This window comes from Paroedura picta, chromosome 11, assembly GCF_049243985.1.
Source record: "Paroedura picta isolate Pp20150507F chromosome 11, Ppicta_v3.0, whole genome shotgun sequence".
In the NCBI taxonomy this organism is placed as follows: domain Eukaryota; kingdom Metazoa; phylum Chordata; class Lepidosauria; order Squamata; family Gekkonidae; genus Paroedura; species Paroedura picta.
The window spans coordinates 14,947,266-14,972,665 of NC_135379.1; the positions used below are offsets into that span (position 1 = coordinate 14,947,266).

Genomic DNA, 25,400 nt, shown 5'->3' on the forward strand with positions numbered 1-25,400 from the left:
ACAAGGCCTCACTCTCTCTCCCTTAGTGGCAGCCTTTCTAACTGCCGCACACTGACTGACCGCCCTTTAGAGTTTCCTCCTTTAGAGTCCACCTAGGCCACTCCCCCAGGTATTCCTAGGCTTTCTGGAGTTTCCTTTGGCTTCTATCTGTGTGGATCATCTCCTGAGTTTTTGGCACCCCCCAAGAAGCAAATATACTCAAAAGCCAGCAGCATATCTGTCCTTTATGGATATCAAGAATCATAGGAGGGCATTTAGCCTCACGAGATGCTCTGCCCTTCCATCTGCAACGTTAGAAGGCCGATGCAAAAAGATCTCTAAGACTGAGAGAACATGTTTATGTGGGTCAAGGGAATTAGACCCTTGGACATGTTTTCTTTAGGTGCCCACTTTATGTGGTTCACCACTCCCCTTTTGCTTTGGTTTTCTGGAGCAACAGAGGAAGAAGAAATCAAAATGCTCCTCTCAGGGGAATACACCGACATCTCTGAACATTTCTAGATATTGTGCTGTAGCTTACAAGTTACGTCAAACATATGTTAGCACTGGAAACTAGCGAGGAATTTTGGTAATTTAATTTCTGTTTTTAAATCATTCCTGTTCAATATTTTAAATACCCTACTCTACAGCTTTTTTACTGGTTCATAATAGTTTGTAATAACTACAGCGTTGTTCTGGATTTTTAAGTGTTTTTTATCTGGCTTGGAGCCATACATTAATAATAAATCTAAATCTATATCTGTGTGGATCCATCATCGTCACCTAATAGGCTCCAGAGATTTACACATTACTGCTCTAAACCAGATGTTATGTGTTGGCCCAAGATCAAGTAAAGTGATACAGGGACAGGGGTTTCATACAGCAAATTTCCATCCATTAATGAGGCATCTGTGAAGTGCTATGGTCATTTCAAACACAGCAGCTTTTTTTTGCCACTCAGTCTTCCTCAGAGGTTTTCTTTAAATGTTCCAAGTTGAGCATTATAGTGCTATAAGCACCTCAGTGCTATAGCGCCTCCCTTGAGGCCCAATCCCAGCTTCAAAAGAAGTTCAACCATACTTTGCTAACCTGTTTGTATGAACAGGTGAATAAATTCCACTACTAAAACAGGTCTGTTTGAAAAAATATATTAGCATCCAGTCATTAAAACAATGCAAAGGCAGTTTGGAAATGATCTTCATGTGCTATTAGCTCCATCTGGGAAAAGACTGCTATATTTGAAGATGATTTGGGTCTTATATGCTGCTTTTCTCTACCTGAAGGAGGCTCAAAGCGGTTTACAGTCGCCTTCCCTTTCCTCTCCCCACAACAGACACCCTGTGAGGTAGGTGAGGCTGGGAGAGCCTTGATATCACTGCTCGGTCAGAACAGTTTTATCAGTGCCGTGGGAAGCCCAAGGTCACCCAGCTGGCTGCACGTGAGGGAGTGGGGAATCGAACCCAGCATGCCAGATTAGAAGTCTGCACTCTTAACCGCTAGACCAAATTGGCTCTCAAATTTGGCTGTGTTTTTCATGTCAGTGCTGCTGCTAACATCTTAGGGTGGAAGTTCAGGGATTCTGTACAGGAAAAACCACATTAAATGCTTTCCCTCCCATAATCCCTGCTGCAGTTCAATTTGGACTTCTTTCCAACTCCTAAATTTATGAAGGATGCAGGGACATCTGATCTTGGATCCCCAACCTCACTTGTAGTTGGTCCATTGTCCCTGAGGTAAGATGGGTTACAAAATTGGAAGACTGACGCCGTAAAGAAAACCGTTATGACTATGAACTGCGCTGCAACTAGACTGCAAAAATTAGGGAACCATCTAGAACAAACAAGGCAATACGTGCAAGATAAACAGTGCAATAAACGACATCTCTGTTCCTTTCATAAGAGTACTTTCCTGACTAGTTCTATTTACCACACTCCAATTCCCTTCATAAGAATGCCCTTCTGGACAATTGTGTTTTACAAACCCAATGGCTGCCAAATAGCTGATATCCTGTCTTGCTGTCTCGAAGCAGCCATCCATAAGGAAGCTAGAGGCATATCCCGACCAGCCCTTTTCTCTGGCCTATTATGCGTCCTACAGGCCAAACCTGAGGCATTAACAGTTTGCAGTTTATATAAAGCAGCAAGACATAAGATCAAAGCTTTTACCACTTGTAAGAAAGGAAATTATGTACAATTTCTGCCAATCCCCCTCTTTTGGCATGATATATTGGATTCCCCCGCCCCCTTCACTGTGTGTGTGTGTGTGTGTGTGTGTGTGTGTGTGTGTGATCAAAAGCTTCGGTCAGGGCACAAAAACTAATAGCCAGTTAAAAAGGCCAAGAACTTCCTACTTGTACCTTATCTAATTAGTCATTTGCAGCAGATTGAGGTATCAGGGAGGAGATAAGAGCCAAGTTTTTCGGTTTGCCAAAACATTTTGGAAGTGATTCTTGGGCCCTTTATGGTAGAAACTTGGAAAATGCTACAGAACTGCAAAGATGCCAGAACACTCACCAGGTGACCTTTAGAAACCCTGAACCTTTAGCAAAACATTAGCACTATGATTCCTTCTCATGGTAGCACTGCCCTTCCTACTCTTTTGATGGTCCCTGCACAGCATGAGGAGGAGATGGCAGGTGTCTCTTTGAACAGTCAGAAGGATCCCATACTTGCTACAGGTTACCAGGTGTGAGTTTGTTTGTGTGTACTGAATCTACTCAGCTTTCTGTAATTTTTAGAGAAGAATTTATACCACAGAACAGACACCAACTTCATTGTGACTGAAAAGGTTATTTGGAGTTATATTTTTAAAATGAAGATAGTGCTTCTCTGTAGCCCCATCCACTAGTTGCAGTATATGCAGGAACAATCCATGTATGGACTTGATGGTGGTTTATATGTGCAGTTCTTAATTCTGATGTTACGTCTGATCCACACTCACCTAAAACTAGCTGAAATTATACATTTGTCCAGGTATCCGTTCCTGGTTTCACTTGTGAAGTGGGTACATGTTGCTCCTTCCTTCAAACAAGCATGCACACAGACATGTAGGATGTAAATAAAAGGTAAAGGTATCCCCTGTGCAAGCACCGAGTCATGTCTGACCCTTGGGGTGACGCCCTCTAGTGTTTTCATGGCAGACTCAATACGGGGTGGTTTGCCAGTGCCTTCCCCAGTCATTACCGTTTACCCCCCAGCAAGCTGGGTACTCATTTTACCGACCTCGGAAGGATGGAAGGCTGAGTCAACCTTGAGCCGGCTGCTGGGATTGAACTCCCAGCCTTATGGGCAAAGCTGTCAGACGGCTGCCTTACCACTCTGCGCCACAAGAGGCTCATAGGATGTAAATACATTCAGCATAACTCATGAATATGGGCTGTACCTACCGTTTCTTCATGGTGTCTTGTTAAATAAATACCATGGGTGGGAGTTGGGGCCATTGTATGTATGTTCATTTTTCACTGGAAGAATGTGTTGCACAGTCAGGTTTGATTTTTGTTTCCTATTGGGGTAAACTGTTGTGGAATTGTATGATATAGCTCGATCTCATCAGGTATCGTAAGCTAAGCAAGGTCAGTTCTTGGCTGGGAGTCCACCAGGGAAGACTCTGCAGAAGAAGGCAATGACAGACCACCTCTGCTTCTCACTTGTCTTAAAAACCCATTGCTGGAGTTGTCATAGGTCTTTTGTGGCTTGACATGCCTACTGGAATCAATGTTCCGTATACAATCTTCTTAATTTGTATAAGACCAGACAGTGGTCCAGCACTTTGGTCTTACCTAAGCATCTTGAGGGGGGGGGCAGGGGGCGGTAAAACGTCAGCAATGTTGTTGTCATAATGAATTATGTGTCAGTACAGATGTTTGCAAAGTTAGCACATAAATTAATAACATTTATTTTACTCTAAATAGTGTATGGATCGCTTCCACATGTGGATGTGGCATGGGATAGGTACACAAACTGGCATGTCCCCACATGGGAAGGTAGATATATTTAGCCGTCATCTGTACATTTTGAGCATTCTTTCTAAAGAAGGAGTAAGTACCCCGGTGAGTCCCACTAGATCGTTTTGGTTAACAGAATGACAGTGAAGGGTGGAACTTGGTTCATTGATGATCTGATAATTTTAAGTATTTGAAATTGAGGAATAATCTTACTTTTTCAAGTTGACTTTTACACACTAAGTATCTGAATCCTACTGCAGCAAGCACATAGATCCTCAGTTTCTATAAATCTGTTCAACGTGAGATAAAATTTGCAGCATCCTGAAAAGTCCAGCTTTTTTGTTTTTTAATGTGAATCTTGCTCCTGTGACCATAAAGATATTCTTGGGTTTCACCAGCCCTGCCTGCAGGGCAAGAACAGGCTGTTCATAGAAATTCCCTGTTGAGAGGGTTGAGGTTTTTGTGCCATACCTCCTTCTTGCATGTCACGTATAGCAGAAGGAGAATAAAAACGCTGTTTGATACAGACCACAGAATTCCACTTTCCCTGGCATAGAATTTAAGTTGGTCCTAAATTTTGATATATATATATTTTTAAGCCAGGAGTGCCCACAGTTAAGCCTGGATCCTGTAACTATCCAGTAGAATCAATAATGGCTATCCCATTGGAAATACAGGATCTGGAGCGGTTCCAAAGCTTGAAGTGAATGTTTTCATTTCCTCATTCCTATGCTGGCAAGACTGTTTGGAGGCATTTCCTTATATTGCACTCTGGAAAAAGAACATCGCTAATTGGAGCAAGTCCAAGGACTTTAATTTTCTCAAGGAATTTGAAGACCTCCTCCTCCGACACTTTTTAAATTTTGTTGCTTGAAATAGATCACAGCGTGTGCCCCACCCTACGAGGCATAAGCCAGAAGAGCAAGAAGAATTTTTAAAAATCAAGATACTTCCTGTCCCGTTAATTTTATGTGCCGTGTTCTAAAGGAGCTCTTGTGCCATACGTGAGGCTTGTTTGGGTTGGAGTGGTAACGTCTGCCAGAGTTCAGAAACTCAAAAGGCCTTCCAGTGATGAGAGGGCAGCTCTTCCAAATTTAGGCTATGTAACAAATACCTCTCGTTTTCTTTCTACTCTGGACTGACCATTCCAGTGATTCCTAACCCTTCTTTGACATTTCATGACCTCTTTCTCAGCAACACAATTACACAACCCATGAAACCATGAAATACACTTTGCATTTTTGTCTCAACCTAAATAAATGATGCACATGACATTAATGTTTGCCCAACTGTTAAGATATTGCAGGATTTTAGCTGACATGATACCGGCATTGACTTTGTTGTCGTGTCTATGTTATTACACATGAAACTTTTCTTATACTAAATACTAGGGGCCAAGCCCATTGCATTCAGGAATACAATGGGCTATAGACTGGGGACCTGGAAAAACCTCTGGCTGGAGGCCCCCAAGGTAGGGAACTCACCAGCAGGGGCAGCTCTCACGCAGCAGGGATCTGCAGCCTCTGAGCCTCAGAGGGAAGTGGAAGGAGGAGGGGGTGGTCAGGGGTGGGGGATGGAAGGTGATTGGATGGCCACTGGGCATACAGGCAAGCCGGTTGGAGGAGGAGGCACTCAGGGTTGGGACAGTTGACCTGAGTTGGTGTTAAGCACTGATTGGCACTTAAGCCATGAGACATGTGCCTTTTCCAGAATTATTAAGTGGAACAGATGTTGATTCATCAAGATCAGCATGTTTGTTATGACTAGCAGCTATTCTTCAGGGTCTCAGAGGTCTTTAGTGTTAGCTACTATCTTTTTTCCCCAACTGTTTCTGCCAGGGATTGAAGCTTCCGAATGCAAAACAGATTCCCTATGAGAATTCTTGGCTTGAAACCTCTATGCATTTTGTAGGATCTCTCAACATTTTGCAGTTTAACCAGGCTCTTGTGGCAGCCATTTTGTGGTGGTTTTGAACCACCCATGATAGTCATTCCATTGTGGAACCAGTTACCCAAAGAAGTATGTGGTCACAAGGAAGTAAAGTAGTAGTAGAGGTAAAGAAGAGGTCACAAGGACCTCTTTAGGTTCCACAGGACATGCAAGGCTGCTCTTTTCAGGTGGTCTTTGGGTGATTGAGATCCACCAGATTGAGATCCACTTCAGCTGTGTCTTCACCATCCGTGCATCTTTCCCTGCTTGACAGTGGATAGATTTTAACCATTTAATATTTTAAACACGATTCATTGTACACTTGTATTGTTTTTACTGTTGTGTTTTGTATACTGTTAACTGCCTTGGGTCCCGTTCAAGGGAGAGGGAGTAAAATATAAATTTGTTAAATAAATAAAAAGAAATAATTACTGGTTGCTAGGGATGGTGGGGTGGGTGGTCAAACCCTATGGAAAGACTTCTTCTCTGCTTGTTGGCTTCCTTGGGAAGCATCTAGCTAGCCACTGATGGACATAGGAAGCTGGACTGGGATCTTCCACAGTCGCTGCATGGGTTCAGCTTTCTTATGTTATGCATTTGCTTCAGGGGAAGAAATTCCTTTCACCTTGCTTCCCGTACTCCATGTGGCATGAAGTCCTTCCTGTACAGGGAACTCGAGGTCAAGCTGTTGATGAGCTATCACATCACTGAGAAGGGCGTGTGCTTGTGATGGACTATAATTGTTTGCTTACTTTGTTTCTCCACTAGCTTTTTATTGCTTCAAGAAGTTATTTGAGAGGTTAGAATAACATTGGCCCTGCCAGGCTGCAGCGTATGAGTTCCTGGATAGTGGAAAGATCCAGGGACACAATCATGTGCTTTTATGTTTCGGCTGCAAAAGAAATACTTAGCAAGGAATGTTGAGACAGAAAATGAGATCTTCTCTTTAAGCTTCCCCTTAAGTATAGAACATGCATCCTGTTTTCTGCATATACAGCTTTTCCTGCATAGGAAAAATAAAGTGTATACCCAAAGGGAGCCATTGGGAAAGAACAAGGCATCCATCCGCCACTGTGGCACAGTTTCTGCCCTATGCATGTTGCTAACATAGTTTGCCACCTAGAACATGTTTGCAAATCAGGATGTTTATCCTGGAAGGACATCTGCCACCCACTTCCTGTGGTGAATAAATCCTGATTTATTTCTCCTATTCCATGGGCACATGTCAGCTTATTCAGACTTTCTTAACCAGGGTTTTGTGAAACCCTGGGGTTTCTTGATGGCCCTGGAAGGGTTTCCCAAATGGGTGGGAGTTTATTTTTATATACATATTTTAAATTTAGATTTGTCAAACATCTATCGGATGATATGACCGTATATGACCCACCCTCCCCTTCCCATAATGGCTAATGATGGGCCTGGAGGGGGGGGATTGGGAGGGGCCCCGAGTGGCCATGTACAGAGGTATGCTTCCTAACAACATTCTGCACAATTGCACTTATTCTAGAGTTTGAAGCCTGAAGACTGTTTCTGGGGTTTCTCAATGCTAAAAAAGTTGAGAAAGACTGGCTTATATTTTTAAAAATTGGGGCTGATGATGGGTTAGATCCAGCTGAACTTTTCACTCGGTCTCAACCAATTGCCTTCCTTCCCCATCCTCCATGGCTTTTGTATTTGCAGCTCTTGTGATTCTCAGCATAGCCTTCTTGAGTGGTCAAAGAGGAGACATCCTACAAGCTGCTTAGATCCAGCCCTATGGCCATAGCTCACTTGTTAAAACCCTATGGCCATAGCTCACTGTGTTAAAATCCATTTTGCACCAATGTCTTTGATGCAGGAGGATTTAACCTATTTCGCTACCTGATATGCAGAAGAGCGTGTTGTCCTCTGATGTTCAGCAATACGAATTCTAAAGGAGGGAGTTCTTTTAAATATTTTCCCCTTGTCTAGACAGATGTTTTCATTGGTAGAAATTTGAGAGTGCTGCATTTTTCAACGAGTCCAGATTTATCAGGCATGTATAGTTTCACAGTATGGGGTTACTGAGCTGCTCCAAGCCAGGAGATAATCCCGTTCATCCTCCCTCTCATTCATATAATTAAATTTTGAGGTTAAATCTTCCCCACTCGTGGCTGAATGGCATTCAAAACAGCCTTTCTTCCCCCCTCCCCCGAAACTGCTTGCACAGTGACGCCATGGGTGGAAGGTTAATCTACAGTGGAGTGGAGAAACACAATCTTGCATTGTTTTGGTGTTCTGAAACAACTCATCATTAGAAAACATCTCACTTGGTTGCAATGCTGCTACTCAGCCTCTTACAGGGCAATGCAGGCTAAATGCAAGTCCCATTGAACTGGATGGGAATAATTTCTGCTTGTGATTGTGGAGCTGCATGGGATCAGATAGATTTTTTTTGTTCTGCAGATCTACCATATCTTTCCACCCATGTTGTGGTCCAAGCTACAAAAGTATGCAATTTCAAAACGTATTGTATCGAATTCCATTATGGTCCACTAGTACAGCTTTATAGGTCAGGTGGTTGAAGAAAGGTCTTTTAACAGATAGTACTCTTGTGTGGCAGGGTTGCATTTTGGCTCCAACAATTTCCGCACTTTCCTTAAATGATTGGAGTCCCTTCTTGGCAAAAGTGAGTGCAGTGGTTCCACCATTAAGGGAGCATCAATCAAATTCACATAATGCTTTGTGTTGACCAATGGCTTACTACTATAATTGAATAAGGGTTTAAGAAACCAAATCAATTAATTTATTAATTATCATAAAATGGAACAAGTTGGCATAAGTTAAAATAGATCTAAAATATTGCTGCTTGGAGACAATAGGAAGACAAGACATCCTTGGAGTTTGCAAGAAATGGAGTTTGAACAAGTTCGTACTTACAAATATCTAGGCATCCATGTTTATATGTTTTATACATACATACGGTTTGTTTTTTTAATCATGTGGAAAAGAAATCTAAAACTATCATAAGTAGCTTTCCGTTATATAAAATGTTATTTTACAGAAGATGGAGAGTCTTTTCCAGGATTGCTGAAATTATACATTTCTAGGATCTCACCTGCATCCCTTTATGGGGCACGATTATGGCAGCATGTAATTGCTAAAGATCTTGAGAGGGTTCTTCTGAACCATCTTGGGGATTCCCAATTGCATCTCCAACCCAGTAATTAGATTAGAAATTAGACTGTGCTCCTTGCAATCAATCAAATGGAAATATGCCATCAAGGTGTGGCTAAAAATCCTCTTCTTGCAACCCCAGACTCAACTAATATCTCAAATGAAGCCAGACTTATTTTTATCATCAAGTCCTAGTGCCTTCTTTGACAAATAGTGCATACTTAAATTTTCATTCAATTGTAATCTAATTACTATTCTGATCTCCTGTTAAAAACAATAACAAGTAATTTTATCCCATGATTGATCTGGGTTACTTACTGATTTGTACATAAGGTGTCCTCCTTTATATTATGGCTGTATCTGTAAAGGGCTGGCCAAACTGTGACTCTCCAGATTGTTGTCCGTGGACTACAATTCCCATGAGCCCCTGCCAGCATGGTGCTGACTGGGGCTCATGGGAATTGTAATCTGTGGACATCTGTGCTGTTATACTGTCCCTTGGTTATTAAAGCTATATTGGAATCTCTTGTCATCTGTGACATTCAGTGCTCTAGAAATTATATTGTTCAGAAAGTTTTGTTTCCAGATGATGCCAGCTGGCTGGAAGCTGTTGCTAGATTCTTTGCATGTGTTTTTAAAATCTTGGTATTCATTGTTTTATTGATTTACTCTGTTTTAGCTTTTCCATAATCCCGCCAAGATAGGATTGAAAAGACTGAAAATGAATAACCTTTTTCCATATGGTGTGCTTGTGTAATACAGCATTTCAGTAATGCTGTTTCACTAGTCAGTGGGCTAAGATCAGCCTTATAGGTTTGGATGCAAGTAAAATGATTGCTTCAGTACCAGTGGTTCTTTTGTTTGTGTGGATGCACATTTCCCTCGGTACAACCACAACTGTGTGTGGCCATTTGTTAAAAAAAAAAATTATAGTTTCCAGTGATCCCCTTCCCACTTATTCTCCAGCAATTTTGTGGGACTTCAAGGTTTTAAGATCTCCCCCCCCCCCCCCGTATCTATTTCTAAGCCGGAACCAGATACTGCAAAAGACTAAACACTATTCTGCCTCTTTTCCTGTCCTTCACCCCTTCCCCCACTGTGTTCTTGCATTCCTTTTTGGCTTCTGCATTACCTTTCTATGCCATTTTTCATAATCATTTTATTTTTTTTATTTATTTATTATATTTATATACCACCCTCCCTGAAGGCTCAGGGAGGTTTACAGGAAACAGGGAAAAGATACAGATAACATATGGTAACAACAGGTGATAACAGTAATAACATAACAACAATAACCTTAACATGATCACAGCAGTATCATTAGAGAATAGTGGAACTGCAAAAGAGTCTCTGCTCAACTCTTACTGGGACCCAGTGGGTTGGGCAGAAGCAATGGTTTGGGTCGACCTCCAAATGCCTGGCGGATGCCTGGCATGATACTTTTAATATAGAGCAAGCAAAATAGAATGGGCAATAGAATAGAATAGAATACAATGGGCAAGAAATCGAGTTCTCATGAACTGTTCATCAGGCTGGATTTATTTTAAAGGAAGTAGAGGGGGAAACTAGCCTGATTTCATTAGATCTTAGAAATGAAGCTCGGCAGGGGGCTCATATAGATGGTGAAGGTTTGGCCACTGGCCTTAACGAAATGCCTGGTGGAAGACTGCCATGCTGCAGGCCCTTAAGACCTCCAAAAACTCTATAAGAGCCTGTATCTCTGCTGTCAGATTATTCTACCAGAGCTGCCATTTCCCTCTAGGCCATCCAACACATACCAAAGGAACAAACAAACACAACACCATTTAGCTCTATATAATCTAAATCTTGAAGCTGTCATAATCAGCAGCGGGACCAAGGTTGAAGTGCACCCCACTGCTTAATTCCTTGGCTTATTAATGAGTCTGGGAATTAAAAGAACCCTCAAAATGTCACTGCTTAAGACAGAAGAGCGTTACAACTTTTGGAGTTGCCCTGAAATCCCAGCATCCAGCCCGCATCCTGAAAGTTGGGGTTGTTATGCTCCCCCTCTTGAAGGAAAACCTTCCCAAATCAAAACGGCTGCATCCTATATAAACGCCTATTAATCATGGTGCATTGTTTGCTACGTTGGCTCTTGTCTTAGGAATCAGTACAGGGAAAAGAGATTTCCTGTTTTAAGTGTGACGAGTATACAAATTCCAGTTCTATAGAGTGTTCATCCGAAATATGTGGTAAACCCTTCCAAATGCACTAAAAATAGATGAAGGTATGTACGCACTTAAACCAACACTTCCAAGGTAGTTGGGACGCTAGAGTTTACTTATAACTTTTCTAAAAGGAGCAAGGCAGCCAGGTGTGTCTTCCTTCAACTATTAATGGGACATTAAAATGTGAGTCACTGCTTATCATGCAAGAGTCCTGGAGACACTTGAAAACAATCCTATTTAAATCAACCTAAATTAAGTGTCACCCCAATTCTATTCTTGTTTTGATATCAGCTGGTCATGCCTCTCTACCATGCCCTCCCAGAAGCTAGATGAGCCTCGGGTGGCAAAGGTTTAAATAGCCCCTCCCCTTCCCATTCTCTCCAGGGCCATCATTGGCCACCTTGGCAGCAGGTCGGTCAACATAACCAGATAAGAGTGATTTTATTTTAAATTTAAAACCTTTTTCTTTCATGGGGTGGACGGGCTCTCCCCAGCCACCATTTTGAAACCCCCCACAAAGCAGTACCATCAGCACCGTGGTTGGGAAACCCTATACCAGGGGTAGTCAAACTGCGGCCCTCCAGATGTCCATGGACTACAATTCCCAGAAGCCCCTGCCAGCATTCGCTGGCAGGGGTTTCTGGGAATTGTAGTCCATGGACATCTGGAGGGCCGCAGTTTGACTACCCCTGCCCTATACTGTGACGGATTATTGGCCCGCCTATTACGACATTCTTTATTCTGACTCCTCTTAGTTACAGGGAGGATTTTCCAGGGCTTGTTTGTTACCTGACAGCTATTAACTTAAACTGCCAACAGTTGAACCTGGTGCCTTCATCGTAGAAAAATTGTAGTCCTCAATCTATGGGTTTCATTGTGAAGCCTCAGAGCCATAACCAAATGCCATGGCAGCTGCAGGTCCATCCTATGGCTGCTGGCGTCATTTCGAAGCACTCATAGTTTTTTTAAAAATACCAGCAAAGCTGTGATCTGGCTCAGGTGGGTGCCATAGCAGAAAAAGTGCTAGTACACCCAAGTTCTATTGTAGCTTTTTTAGTTCTCCAAAACCATCACGAACATAAAAATCATATTACGTCTTTCAAAACAAAAAAGTAAAATAAATGATATAGATGGCAGGAATAAGGGAAGACACGGAGAGAAGTGATCCACAGTCCAGTGAGGTATTCATTTAAAAATTTAAGGCAGCTGTATTTTTGCCTTGGTTGCAGTAGCTTTTAAACAGTTTAAAAGATTCCACTTTCTGCCACAGGCTGACAGATGTGTGCTGGTTATGCGCTGCTTTCATGTGCGTAAAGCCCTTTACAGGATTTTTTGTTAGGTTTTAACCCCCCCCCCCCGAGACCACCCTATTCATTGCACATGTCACTTAGAACGGATCCAAGAACTGGCCTCTGAAAAACTAAGAGAAGTGTAAATAACGAACTGTCCCACCCATCTCAAAAGACATGATCTAATCCTGAAAGAATTGGCCAAATGTAAATTGCTGCTATCATGGAAGGTTTGAGAAGGTGGCTGCTGCAGAAACACACGAAGCCGCTTTCTTTACTAATGTACTTCATGCAAGGAGAACGGGGCCCATGTGCACCTCCTGACTCATCTTGAACTCTCGTGGCTGGTTAAGGCATATTTCTGAAAAACCATCATAGCAATAAATTAGGAGGCTGAAACTCTCTCTCTTAGCCTGGGACATTTGTATCCCACCCTTCCTCCAAGGAACTCCCATTTTATCCTCAAAAACAAGCCTGCGAGTGAGGTTAGGCTGAGAAGGAATATCTGGCCCAAGTAGGCCTTCTCAGAGGTTCACAGAGGCCCAGGCCACTTTTAGCTTTTGAGGTTCCTAGACATAACAAAAATAAGAAATGACAACATACCATGTGCGTTAGAGCAGGTTGTGACACTTATGCCAAAAAATTAGGCAATGTCTATACTGAGTCCCTTTTTGAGTTTGATGCAGAAGGGCCTTCTGCATCCCCACCCATCCTGATCGGCTCTGGCCCAAGAGGACCCAGTCACTGCTTCATGGAACCGTATGGACTGGCACCCACGTCTTCCAGGTCTCAGTCCAGCTATCTGTCCCCTACACCAGGGGTAGTCAACCTGTGGTCCTCCAGATGTTCATGGACTACAATTCCCATGAGCAAAAGTATTGTGTACTGGAGACTCATTAGAATCAAAAGGATTATAGAAATGAGTAATTAGGCCTAACAAAGCCGATCAGTAGCACTGTCACAATCCCACCTAATATTGCATTTGATTTTTTTTAGAAATCTTGGTTTTGTTCATATCCCCATCAGATCCTTAAAATAGTTTGACCATTTTAACATATATCATTATTTTTACCTCCAGCCTCCATTTCTATTATGTTTTGTTTTATTTTTTAAACTAGATTTAAAGCCCATTTCACATGCAAATGAAATGGGCACTAGATGGCCTGGGAGAAGGCCTACCCCCCCCCCACCCGTGGCTCTGTGGAGCCTTCTCAGCTCCGCCAGCTGGGAGAAGGCGGCGCGGCCCACCCCTCACCCGTGGCTGTCTGGAGCAGCCGGGCATATTCCCTGGGCGGGTGTAGCAGCCAATGGGGAGCCGCGCTTTGCGCGGCTCCCCATTGGCTGCTTGGGGCGGGATGGACACTCGGAGGGGCCAATCAGGAGCCGCTTCGCGGCTCCTGATTAGCCCCTCCAAGTTTTTATCCCGGACAGGGCCCGCCCTAACTCCTCCCACACAGCCCTTACTCCTTTATTCAGTCCGCGGCGCTCCGCGGCGCGTTGCTGTTTAAAGATGTATATGCTGCCTCCAGACCTACTCAAGGATGCTCATGATTAAAACAGTAAAAACATTTTAAATTTGTATAAATAAGTACAAATAGAAACAAAATCGAGCACCCATTTGGAGACACATCCACTGTAGGAAGATACTTAATTTGGAAGTTGTCATCAATTTCTGATTACAATACAAAAAAAGAAAGGTTCACAATGAACAATCAACAGAAGAGAAAGGGAACCTTTCTAAGGCAATATGTTTGTAATGATGAGTAAATACAATTTTTTTTACGTCTTTTATATACCGGAAGGAACAACCATAACGGCTTCTAGATCAATTCCGTTTTCATTGGCTTCATTAGTGGTTGAAACCTCCAATCCTCGAAAAACAGTTTGTAGTATCAAAGGTGGCAAGATCGCCTTTCCTTATAGTACTGTTGTTAATATTTTAGTATCAATCGGCCATTTTCTGATTGGCAGCCATTTTGTGGTGGTGTTTGCTACCTGCCTTCAGAATTCCACTTTGCCTTAAGCAGTAGCTGCCCTTGCTTGTACCTAAAGCCAACTCTGAAACGGGTTCCTAAGAGGACCCTACAACTAAAATATGTAAGCAAATTAAATCAATAACTTTGAACTCTTCCCCACCCCCTCTCCTTTCCTGGGGTGGTGTAGTCTGAATTCTTCTTTCTTGCCTTCACAGATCCAATTTTGTAGCTCTGTCCTTATTCGTTTCTAGCCTGTTCTCTGCAGTTTTCAGAATGGACTTACAATACCTTCCTGACTGCAGTTTCTTCCGTTTGTAATGGAAAGTCACGACGATTATTGGATCAAAGTCCTGTTGAAATGCTTTGAAAGTTGGCCAGAAGGCAGTAAACAACACATGATGAGTAGCAGCAATATGTTGAGAGGAACTGAGGAAGAAGATCAATGAGAGCATCTGCTTGTTCAATCTCCAGCCTGTGCTTGGGGAAAGCCTTTGAATGAACTGCTCAGAAAACGCCATTTGGAAAAGTTATGTATCCCAACTTGGCATGTAGGCATGACCCAGTACGCTTCCATTCGTGCTTTGCTGGACTTGGAATACATCCAGAGAAAAGGAAATGAATGTAGGTAGCTAAGAGAGGGTATTTAACAAGTCAACAAGGCTCCAGACATAATGGTTGTAGCAATGTTTGATTAAGCATGTGGCCTTAGATGGGGAGGCCATTTCGTGCCATATGTGGAGGTGGATTTATTTTTTTCATTTTTACATCTGCTTGTGACATGGCAAGGAAATGTCCTCCTGCCCTGGCAATTGCAAATATGGGGATGGGAAATTGCATAGCAGTTTCCCCACAACTATATAAGCTTTGCTTTTCTGATCAGCCTGTCTAATCCGGTGCTTTGCAAACGCTCTTGGATTCACTTTTTACATTCTTTGCCAGCACTGGAGTTGCCACTGCAGCCAAGAATGCTAAAATGCAAAGGGGACAGTACTTCAAAGCAATTGAAAGAGATTTTACCATTTATTAGAAATTGTAAACAAAGATCTTTTGCACATTTCCCTATTACTTTTTTCCTGTTTAGAGGTTGGAAGACTCCTGTCTACAAACTAGCTTGTGCATTTGCAGTATTAGCAAGCCAAAAATCTCATTTATCCCCCCAAATAGTAAAAACTCACATATGCCTTCTTTTGAGGACCAAGGGAATTTTCTGTTGATTTATCTCTCTTTTTATACAGCCTTTCCTTTAATGAGCTCCTCCCTCCCCCAAGTTATTCTTACAGCAGAGTTGAGAAGTCCAAGTTCACACAGTAAATGTCATAGTATGGTGACCAGGCTGGATTTGAACCTGGGTCTCTCCCAAATTCTCCCCCTCCCCCCCCAATTCAGTTGCATTTTCCTTCTTGTGTTGCATTTTATAGCAAAAGCCCAGGGGAAACAAGTGACAAGACATGCAAAAATATAAACCAATCAATGCAATTAGTTTTAAAAAATAAAATAATTGTTTCACTTGTATACAATCACCTTGATATGTTGGCCAAACAGGCCTTGTAGGGCATTGCTTTTCAATCTTCAGAGTTTCTTAGACTCTTTTCCTCAATGGAACACCAGCAAAAATGGACTGTTTGTTTATATCTGCTTATCATTCTCTGCACTGCACAGCCAAAGATACAGAGCACATCTTAGGGTATACTCAGTGGCCCTTCACACAAATGCCATCCCAGAACGTACCTTTATTATGCAGGGATCCTGCAGCTTGGCACACAGATATGAAGTTTCTTGGGGTTGGAGGTGTATCAGATGTAGTTCTGCAAGTATTCAGAAGGCAGCAAATTGTGACGAGTTCATTTCTGTTCCTTTATTGGTATTACGAGCCGTAAGGGAGTGGCGGTAATAAATATAATAATAATAATAATAATTCATATGTTGCTGTTTTTTTTAATGGATTGAAGTCATTGCATGGTGACTTTGCTACCTAGCTCGCTCTTGGGTGGAGGATGAGTGCCGTAGCTCTCATGCAATGAATACAAACATCACCCTACCAAAGAATATGGTGATGGTGCCAGGGCATCCACAGAACATGCTAGTGCTGCAGGAACATTATTCATTTAATTTACCTACATTGCTCCTCCAGGGAGCTCAGTGCACTGCACATGGTTCTCATTCTGATGTTCAATCAATCCCATGGAAGTTAAAAACATAAACGTCACATGGCCAAGATTCTTCTTCCTCCCACGGGGTTTTTATAAGCACAGCTCCCACAATCCCTAGGACAGCCTTTTCGGCACTCCCTTTCATTTTCACCAGCAGGAGAACTGGTTGTATTTTAAAAGATTCTCCATAAGAAGAGTTGGTTCGCGGTTGAGTTGTCAAGCCAGAATGAGAAATCCACATGAAAAAAATCTGGCTTAAAAAAAAAAAAAATTCCCACTCTGAACTTACAACTAAAGCATTATACTCTTTTGTTTTCCAGAATGACCAAACTTTGCAAGATACGCAGATAATCGGGGGAGAGGACTTTGTGGAGCTGACGGGAAAGGTTTGTAAGCTTTTAAATCAAGTATGTAGTGGAAAACCAGGAACCCAAATGTGCTACAGCTGGTCACTTCAAAAGGCACGCCTGTCCGGCAGCCAAATTAACTCTACGGAATCGGCACTGCCTGAAATACGGTTGCAGCTATCTACATGATGTATAGCAGTGGTTCTCAACCTTCCTAATGCCGCGACCCTTTAATACAGTTCCTCATGTTGTGGTGACCCCAACCATAAAATTACGCAAGGGTTCTTTCACAGAAATTAAACCAAAACTGACCAATGGCGCGAAGATCCATTGTTCATGACTGTATATAAATTGGGTTTTTTCTCAGTTCAGTTCTGCCTCTTGTCCCACCATGCCCATCTCACTCTTTTCCACTGCTCCAGATAGACGAACGCCCTATCTCAGTCTATCCCACAAGGATGTTGTGTGGATGGTGCCCCCTCCCAGCCAAGCTGCTTGCCCTGCTGCAACCCCTGTGAAAGGGTCATTCGACCCCCAAAGGGGTCCCGACCCCCAGGTTGAGAACCACTGGTGTAAGGGAAATCTAAATGAGACAGGTCTGTGGGGAAAACACTTGTTGGTGCTCACACTTGGTGGTCTCATTGGACAGCCACTTTAAATCAAATGGCACTCAATCCTTTCAGTCTTTGGGTTTTCCAGAAGCCATTGATGGCAAGGATGCAGAGGTTTGCCTCCATAAGGAAGCAGGGCCAAATAATCCCAGCAGTCCAGAACGGATACCTCCACTAAGGTCCTTGCTGTTCCCATCTGGCAAGACAAGCCACCTTATTTAGATTAGGCTGCCAACGCTAGTCAGAGATGATGAAGATAAGAGCACGGTCATTTTTACAAAGGACATGATTCCCATCACGACTTGCCTAACACAGACATTAATCCTTCTTGCTATCACCTGCCTATCTCTCTGTCTACCTCATTTAACAGGTGGTTACCCTGCCTACTGGGTTACGTGCAGGCGGGATTAACAGTAGCTGAGTTGGCTTTAATAGGTTGTTAGAAAGGTTCTTGGCCAACAGTATCTATTAACCATAGGGACCAAATGGAACCTCTATATTCATAGGGATTTGTGGAGCTGCCTTATACTGAATTTGGGCTGATCCTGTGTTGAGCAGGGGGTTGGACTAGATGGCCTGTATGGCCCAACTCTATGATTCTTTGATTCTATGAATTGAACCATTGACCTCTGAACGCCAGTATTGTCTACAGAGATTCTTCAGGGTCTCAGTCAGAGTTCTTTCACATCTCCAACTTCCTGTTGCTTTTTTTTTTCTACTGGAAAGTCCTGGGATTGAACCTAGTGCTTCCTGCAAAGGATCTTCCCCTGCATCCTGGTCCCTCTACTCATTAACCCTCTGAAAATGAGAGCTGGAGTTCAGTAGTGGGGAGAAGCTTTTGCTATTGTGCCTTGCTTGTAAGCCCCTAAGAGGCATCTAGTTGGCCACTGTGTGAAACAGGATACCGGACTGGATGGGCCAGTGGTCTGATCCTTCACTGCTGTTCTTCTTATCACACCCACAGCTCATTCACCTGAGTCACTGATAGCTGGCATGCAAATACCTTGTGCACACAGTGTGTGTTTATCTAAAACATTTGTATCCCACCTCTAGCTAAATATCGTACTCACGGCATTATAAATAGCTGTGAAAAGTAAGCCTTGGTAAGTCCTATCAGAGTAGCAGCAGCTACAGGATAAAAGAGACCGCCATTAAGGCAAGGGCAGTTAAAAAACTGAACACTTCCACAAGCAGCACAGCACAAAATCGTCTAAAAACCCTGGTGGCATTCAAGCGGTGGTGCAATAAAAACAGAAGATGCCATGTTTTCCACAATGTGTCTTTGGAAACTGCAGCCAAGGAGAACAAGCAGCCGTGGGTTCCGTGGACCAGTGGTCTGGCTCAATATAAGGATACTTTATTATGATTAGAGATTAGAGATGATATATACAGAGATTAGAGGTGATATATACAAAATCCCCCTAAGGGGTGCAATTTGGTTCCCTGACCCCTTCGATTATTTCTTCTTGTTCAGAAAGTCTGTATAATAATGCCATTGTTCTTGAAATTCTAGTGTTGATCTCCCATTAACCCAGCTGGTTAGTTTGGCCATTTTTGAAAGTTCTGCCAGTTTACCCAACCAATTCGATAGTGTTGGTAATAATATAAGGATACTTCACGTGATTATTTATTTATTTAACAGTCCATCTTCCTCACGGAAGCTCAAGGGCAGGGATCCTCAACCTGTGGTCCTCCAGATGTTTATGGACTACAGTTCCCATGAGCCCTGCCAGCATTTGCTGGCAGGGGCTCATGGGAATTGTAGTCCATGAACATCTGGAGGACCACAGGTTGAGGATCCCTGCTCAAGGGTATGCGAATGGAAACAGCACATAGTTCATAAACCGTATCATGTTCATTTGCTGGTGGTAAGAAGACCCCAAAAGCATATCTGTAAAGTGTAGGGATCACCTGCAAAGGGAACAGACTTTAAATCAAAATGGTTTGCCGTTAAATTCAAGAAGAGTCAAAGCACCTGTCCTTCTTAACAGGCCCATAAAAGTTTAGCTGCTCCCATTGTGGAACTATGATAATGGACCATTATTTATGAGTTTGTCCTATCTCAGTTAATTGCAACATCTGAATGCAGATGGTCCAACTAATTGTGGTTTATGGGTTGGCACCAAACTGAGACTGCTTTGTTAGCCGCAGTTTGTACTAATTGTGGTTTGTTATGAATTCATGAACCGTCATTTCTTGGGTAGCAGACATACACAAAGACGCCTGATGTGGAGTCAGACCATTTGTCCATCAAAGAGATTAGCAGTATCTACTTTGATTGGCAGCTGCTTCCCAGGGTCTTGGGCTGAGGTCTTTCACATCCTTGTAACTGGAGGTACCAGTCATGGAATCTGGGGTCTTTGGCATGCAAAGCAGATGCTCTGTCATGGCCCCATTTTGACCACCCCTTGTGGCTGCCTGTTCACAAACACGGCAGTGAAGGCAGGAAGGAGGTCCTCCATTCACGGGGAGTGGCCTAAAAGAGAGATGAGAAACTGGGCTTTGTTACTTATGTCAAGTCGACTAACCAGAATGAGTAACCCACACCATCATCTATTTAAACCATGGTTTATTTTGTCATCTTAATACGGCTTTGTCATTGTACAGCTGATAGAGTTGAGAGTTAGAGTTGGTTCTTATATGCCGCTTTTCTCTACCCGAAGGAGGCTCAAAGCAGCTTACAGTGGCCTTCCCTTTCCCCTCCCCACAACAGACACCCTGTGAGGTGGGTGAGGCTGAGAGAGCCCTGATATCACTGCTCGGTCAAAACAGTTTTATCAGTGCCGTAGTAAGGCCAAGGTCACCCAATTGGCTACATGTGGGGGAGGGCAGAATCGAACCAGGCATGCCAGATCAGAAGTTCGCACTCCTAACCACTACACCAGACTGGCACTCCTGCTAGCCTTTTGTAAAAAAAATCAGTATTCTGTCATTCTCTGAAGCCAAAGAGAAGATGGCTCATAGTGTGCTGAGCTAAAGCAAAGACGTGTGATCAGGAAAGTAAAGACGAGTCTGACAAGCAGTATTACTATGGTCTCGTCCTCCGTCGCAAACATTGGCTTTCCATTCATTATTAGCAGCATGAAGGCTACTGATCTTACTGGCGCCGTCACAGTTCCTCTGATCCCTCTCAACTGATTAAAATAAAATATTCTTCCAGGCTACATGGACATATGGTTATAGACATATGTTCATGAATTACAGGATAAAGCTAGAGTTTGTTATATGTAAATTGGATGGTACTGAGTTTAGGATACAGGCATGATGGAAATGAGATCAGAACAAGGTTTGCAAATCCATTGGGGAAAACAAAATAAAGCCTTGGCCTAATCCTGTCTCTTTAAACAAACTTTGATATGAAGGAATCAACAGATGATGCTGTTCATGGTGCAGAACTGAACAGCAGATCTTGCACATGTCTCATCTGCGTGCAGAATATATTGTCAGAGAGCCAGTCAGTCAGTCAGTCAGTCAGTCAGTCAGTCACCTTTTATTGGCATAAAATATGTATGACATGTAAAAATAGGTTTTAAAATTTCAACAAAATAATAAAATAGGCCATGGGGTTACATAACCAAACAGATCTTAAAATGATTAAATAAACTATTAAAGATAAAATACAAGGGAGGCAGCATATTATAAAAGCATCTTAGTTAAAACTCTGGCAACTAAAATGGTTACCTCTGGGTGTTTGTCAGAGAGCAGAAATTGCAAGGTCATCGATTTACTTACAGAAGGCTTGTTTCCCAGCAAAGCAACAAAGCTGTCAGAGAGCAGAAATGTGCATTCTCTGCCACCCAGGTCTGTCCAAATGTAAACACATTGCCTACATAGGGATGTAGGCATGTTGATTCCATCTGTGTGATGGGGAATGCCATGTCCACGTTCCGGAAAATGTGCCCAGAAAGAGGCAGGGCTGGTATCCTCATTCCTTCCTCTCTCTCGCAGGTCCATTGAGTGTACAGGGCTTGCATCTCTAGCAAGTAGCTTGGGCACAGATTTCTGTTTAAAAGACCGCTACAGGGGTCAGTTCAAAACTTAACTAATTAGTGTGTCTTTATCCCACTCTCCTTCCAAAATCCCATGGTGATTTACAAAACAACAGCCGGTAAAAACTCCAAAAATTGCACAGTGATACATTTTCATTGCAGAACTCAGAAGCCCAACTTAATATCCCACCAGGGGTGGATGGGTAAAACCTACCAAATGCCCCTTGAAATAGGACTATCTTACAAGTCCTGCAAAGGGCAGGCAATGAAGGGGCTTTCCTTTGCCCCGTCGCACTCTGTGGCCCATCAGCTGGGCACTGCTAGATGAGAGGTGCAGGACCTCTGACAGTTATGGGGAAGGACACTGCTATACCCACAAATCCTTTCAGTGGGAAAAGGCCGCAAATCACTCCCAATATAACTTGCAGTGCTGGATCCAGGAAACCCTATCTAGGGAACCTGTCTTCACAAGTGTAGACACTGTCTAGGGCATTGCTCTAGGGCAGGGGTAGTCAACCAAAGTGGCCTCTCTTGGCCCACAGGCTGTGGTCCTTAGCCAGAGATTTCTCAGATTCTTCCACAGGATGTTTGCAAACATCGTCCAGATAAGTTTCATGTCCTCTTCCGGAGCAACAGCCATTCCCGTGGTTGCTGATCAAGAAACTCCTGAGAGCTTTCTGTGTAACCAGTTATCTTTGACCTGCATTTTTCATTCCTATGTTAGTTTTCATGCACAGCCCAGCCAGAGAACAGCCTCCCTACTGTAAGCATTTATGCCCATGTGTTTCGGTCACGGGTGGACCGGCCATTTCACCTCCCAGGAACATTCTTGGTGGACTGAAAAACCAGCAGAAGAAGAAGAGCTGGTTTTTATACCCTGCTTCTCACTACCGATAGGAGTCTCAGAATGGCTCACAATCACCTTCCTGTTCTTTCCGCGCAACAGACACCCTGTGAGGTAGGTGGGGCTGAGAGAGCTCTGAAAGGACTGTTCTGTGAGACTGTTCTGTGAGAGGACAGTGATAAGCCCAACGTCCCCTATCTGGCTGCATGTGGAGGAGCGGGGAATCCAACCCAGCTCTACAGATTAGAAGCCGCTGCTCTTAACCACTACACCATACTGGCTGAGGGTCCCAGCCTGCATATTGACGCCTGGTGATCTTGAGGCAAGAGTGGCTTTTACAAGGGGCAGGACCCTCTCTGTGGCCACCTGGGAGCCTTGGGATGCCCCCCATGGATGATTTCTTTGGCTTTTCTGATACTGACATGTTGCAGAAGGGTAAATCTATTTTGTCGCTTTGCCAGTCAATCATTTATCTGTAGAAAAGAGCAAGAGTCCAGAAGCACCTTAAAGATTAACAAAAATTGTGCCAGGGGGTGAGCTTTTGTGAGTCTCCAGCTTATTCTTTATCTGTTATTCTGATTTTGATTATTTACATCCTGCCTTTCCTTGGCTTGCATCCCATCCAAAAGACCTGCGCATGCAAGCAGGGGCACGAGTTTCGCCATTCGCCCCACTGCCCTTACACTGTTGGTAAATCTCTGCTGAGGGAAGGCCTGAGACCTCCTTGCTTCCCGCCTTTCACTGCAGCCCTAGATCATCCCTGAAATGCTCCCCTGGCCCACAGAACCAGTCTGAGGTGAGTCTGAGGTCTGCAACAGGCAGAGAGGTGAAAATCGCCTCCCTCTTCCATTGGTAGAAATTTCCCACAGGATATAGCCCCAGATTTTAAGAGAATGGGATTCTACAACCTTTCTAAGGCAGAATGTCTGGGTTAAGTGTAATTTTTATTCAGCGTTTGTTATTAACAATTTTATTGTTATCTGATTTTGCCATGGCCTATTGCAGGGGTAGTCAAACTGCGGCCCTCCAGATGTCCATGGACTACAATTCCCATGAGCCCCTGCCAGCATTCGCTGGCAGGGGCTCATGGGAATTGTAGTCCATGGACATCTGGAGGGCCGCAGTTTGACTACTTACGGCCTAGTGCAATAACGTTTGACTTTGACGTTTCTAAGGCAAGATGGCATTCTTACCACGTTCTCAGCCAATAGGAGTGCAGTCCTGCAGTAAGCTTAGCATGAGAGTCTTTGACTTCCATCTGTGGTGCCAGCCCAGGTTCCCCCGCACTGACATGGCAGCCTGGATGATACAGAAGTGGAGCATTTCCCGCTCAGGCTCCCGTGCAAATGAACAGCCGCCGCTTGAGGCCGCAGGTGCAGAGCAGCCTCCTTCGTTCCATAGCTGAATGACTGCAGCTGCCGGGGATTTTGTTCCGAGCATTCGAGCCAAATCTAAACTTTTCAGCAACAGCACTTTTATCAGGATGAGATGGAGTGTCATCTTCCGATTTACATAACCCGCCACATCCAGTGTTGTTTGCTGTTTGGCTGTATCAGCCCACACTTTTGTTTCATCCGCTGACTCATCTGAGTTTCTCGGCACCGTGATGGGATTGTAAAGATGGTGGGGACAACTCACACCTGCTGTCTTACTTCTGTCATTCAGAAAGAAATGATGCGGGCCACAGTGATTGGGCTTTCCCGTTTCATTAGCCGTGGGCCCACACTGTTTTGGTTCATCCGCCAGTTTCCGCACTTTGTGCCTCTAGTTTTCACCTGGATTGTTTCCGCACCAGCGGCTTCACACCGGGCTGCAGGCTGGAGCTTGAGCAGGGGCAGGTTGCCCTACCTCTTCCTGCCCCTGCATGGGGGAGCGTTTGACCCGGTACACCTCATTCACCCTGGATTTGTGCTCCCGTACAGGAGTGAGGGCAGCAAAGTTCCCAGTGTGGAAACAATCCTAGTGCTTTACTGTTCCCTTTCGTATTCTTTTTTTCCAGGTTCTATTCCACACATGTTGGATAATGCGCTTTCAGTGCCCTTTAAAAGTAGATTTTCCTGTTCTACACAACAATTCTGCAACAACAGATTGTATTAACCTGGTCTTAAGCCAGTGGCATGCCAATGGCGGAGCAGAAGGTGCGGTCCACCCTAGGCGCAGTCAATGATGGGGTGCATTTTCTGTAAAGAATTTAACCCTGAAAACTTTCAGCGCTCCCCCCTCCTCAACTGAACCATCTTCAAAGCTACCTCTCAAGCTCTTCTCTTCCCAAGCATTTCACCTGCCTGCTTACAGGTGCACGACTGCCACCCCTTTGGGCAGCCCTTGGGCCCCCCAGAACAACCCCCAACATTGTTCCTGCCTCACCATCACAGGGCAGGTTTTTCTCTGAATACCAGCCTTTGCAGCAATCAGACTAGGCCAGGGATGGTCAAACTGTGGCTCTCCAGTTCCCATGAGCCCCTGCCAGCATGGATCAGATTGGTTGGGATCGAACTTGACAGGGTGCTGGCAGTAGAAGAAATATTTCCCAGCCTTGACAAGGCTGACCAAGAGCAGCCCCTTCCAGCCTTCCATTGCAAGGACTTCTGGGAGCTTGTGAGGACTTGGTCCCAGTGTTCAGAGCCTCCCGTGACTTCAGGGCGGGGTTGAGAGGACCGGGACGCAATGCTTTTGCCCGAGCCAGCGAAAGTAATCTGTTGTAAAACCTGTTAAGATGGGCGAATTGAGCTTCTTTATGTAACGCTTGCATAACTTTACAGTGGGAACTTGCTCTGTGCATTCTTTTTTATTTGAGAATTAACCTTCCCTAGCACTAGAGTTTCGCTGCCAGCAGGAGAAAGAAGCTGTGCCACGGCCCCTGCATGCCTGGCGCTCGTGCCCAGTTGCTCAGCACGGCCAATAAAAAGGCTGAAGAAATAAGCAATGCAGGTGTATTGACTCACTACTTGGGTATTCTCAGCTAATGACAGATCCATTTTTACCTTGCGAGTTACTTCATAAGTGTACATACAGGTTT

General features: G+C 43.8%; 1 protein-coding gene across 2 annotated transcripts in view; it reads left to right on the top strand.

Annotated features, from left to right (window-relative positions):
* PRTFDC1 (phosphoribosyl transferase domain containing 1) overlaps positions 1-25,400 on the top strand; it is a 48,786-nt gene that overhangs the window by 13,176 nt on the left and 10,210 nt on the right. For both annotated transcript variants that reach the window (XM_077304416.1, XM_077304414.1), the window contains exon 4: positions 16,911-16,976. In XM_077304416.1, coding sequence (XP_077160531.1) covers positions 16,911-16,976 — 66 coding nt within the window. The remainder of the gene's footprint in view (positions 1-16,910; positions 16,977-25,400) is intronic.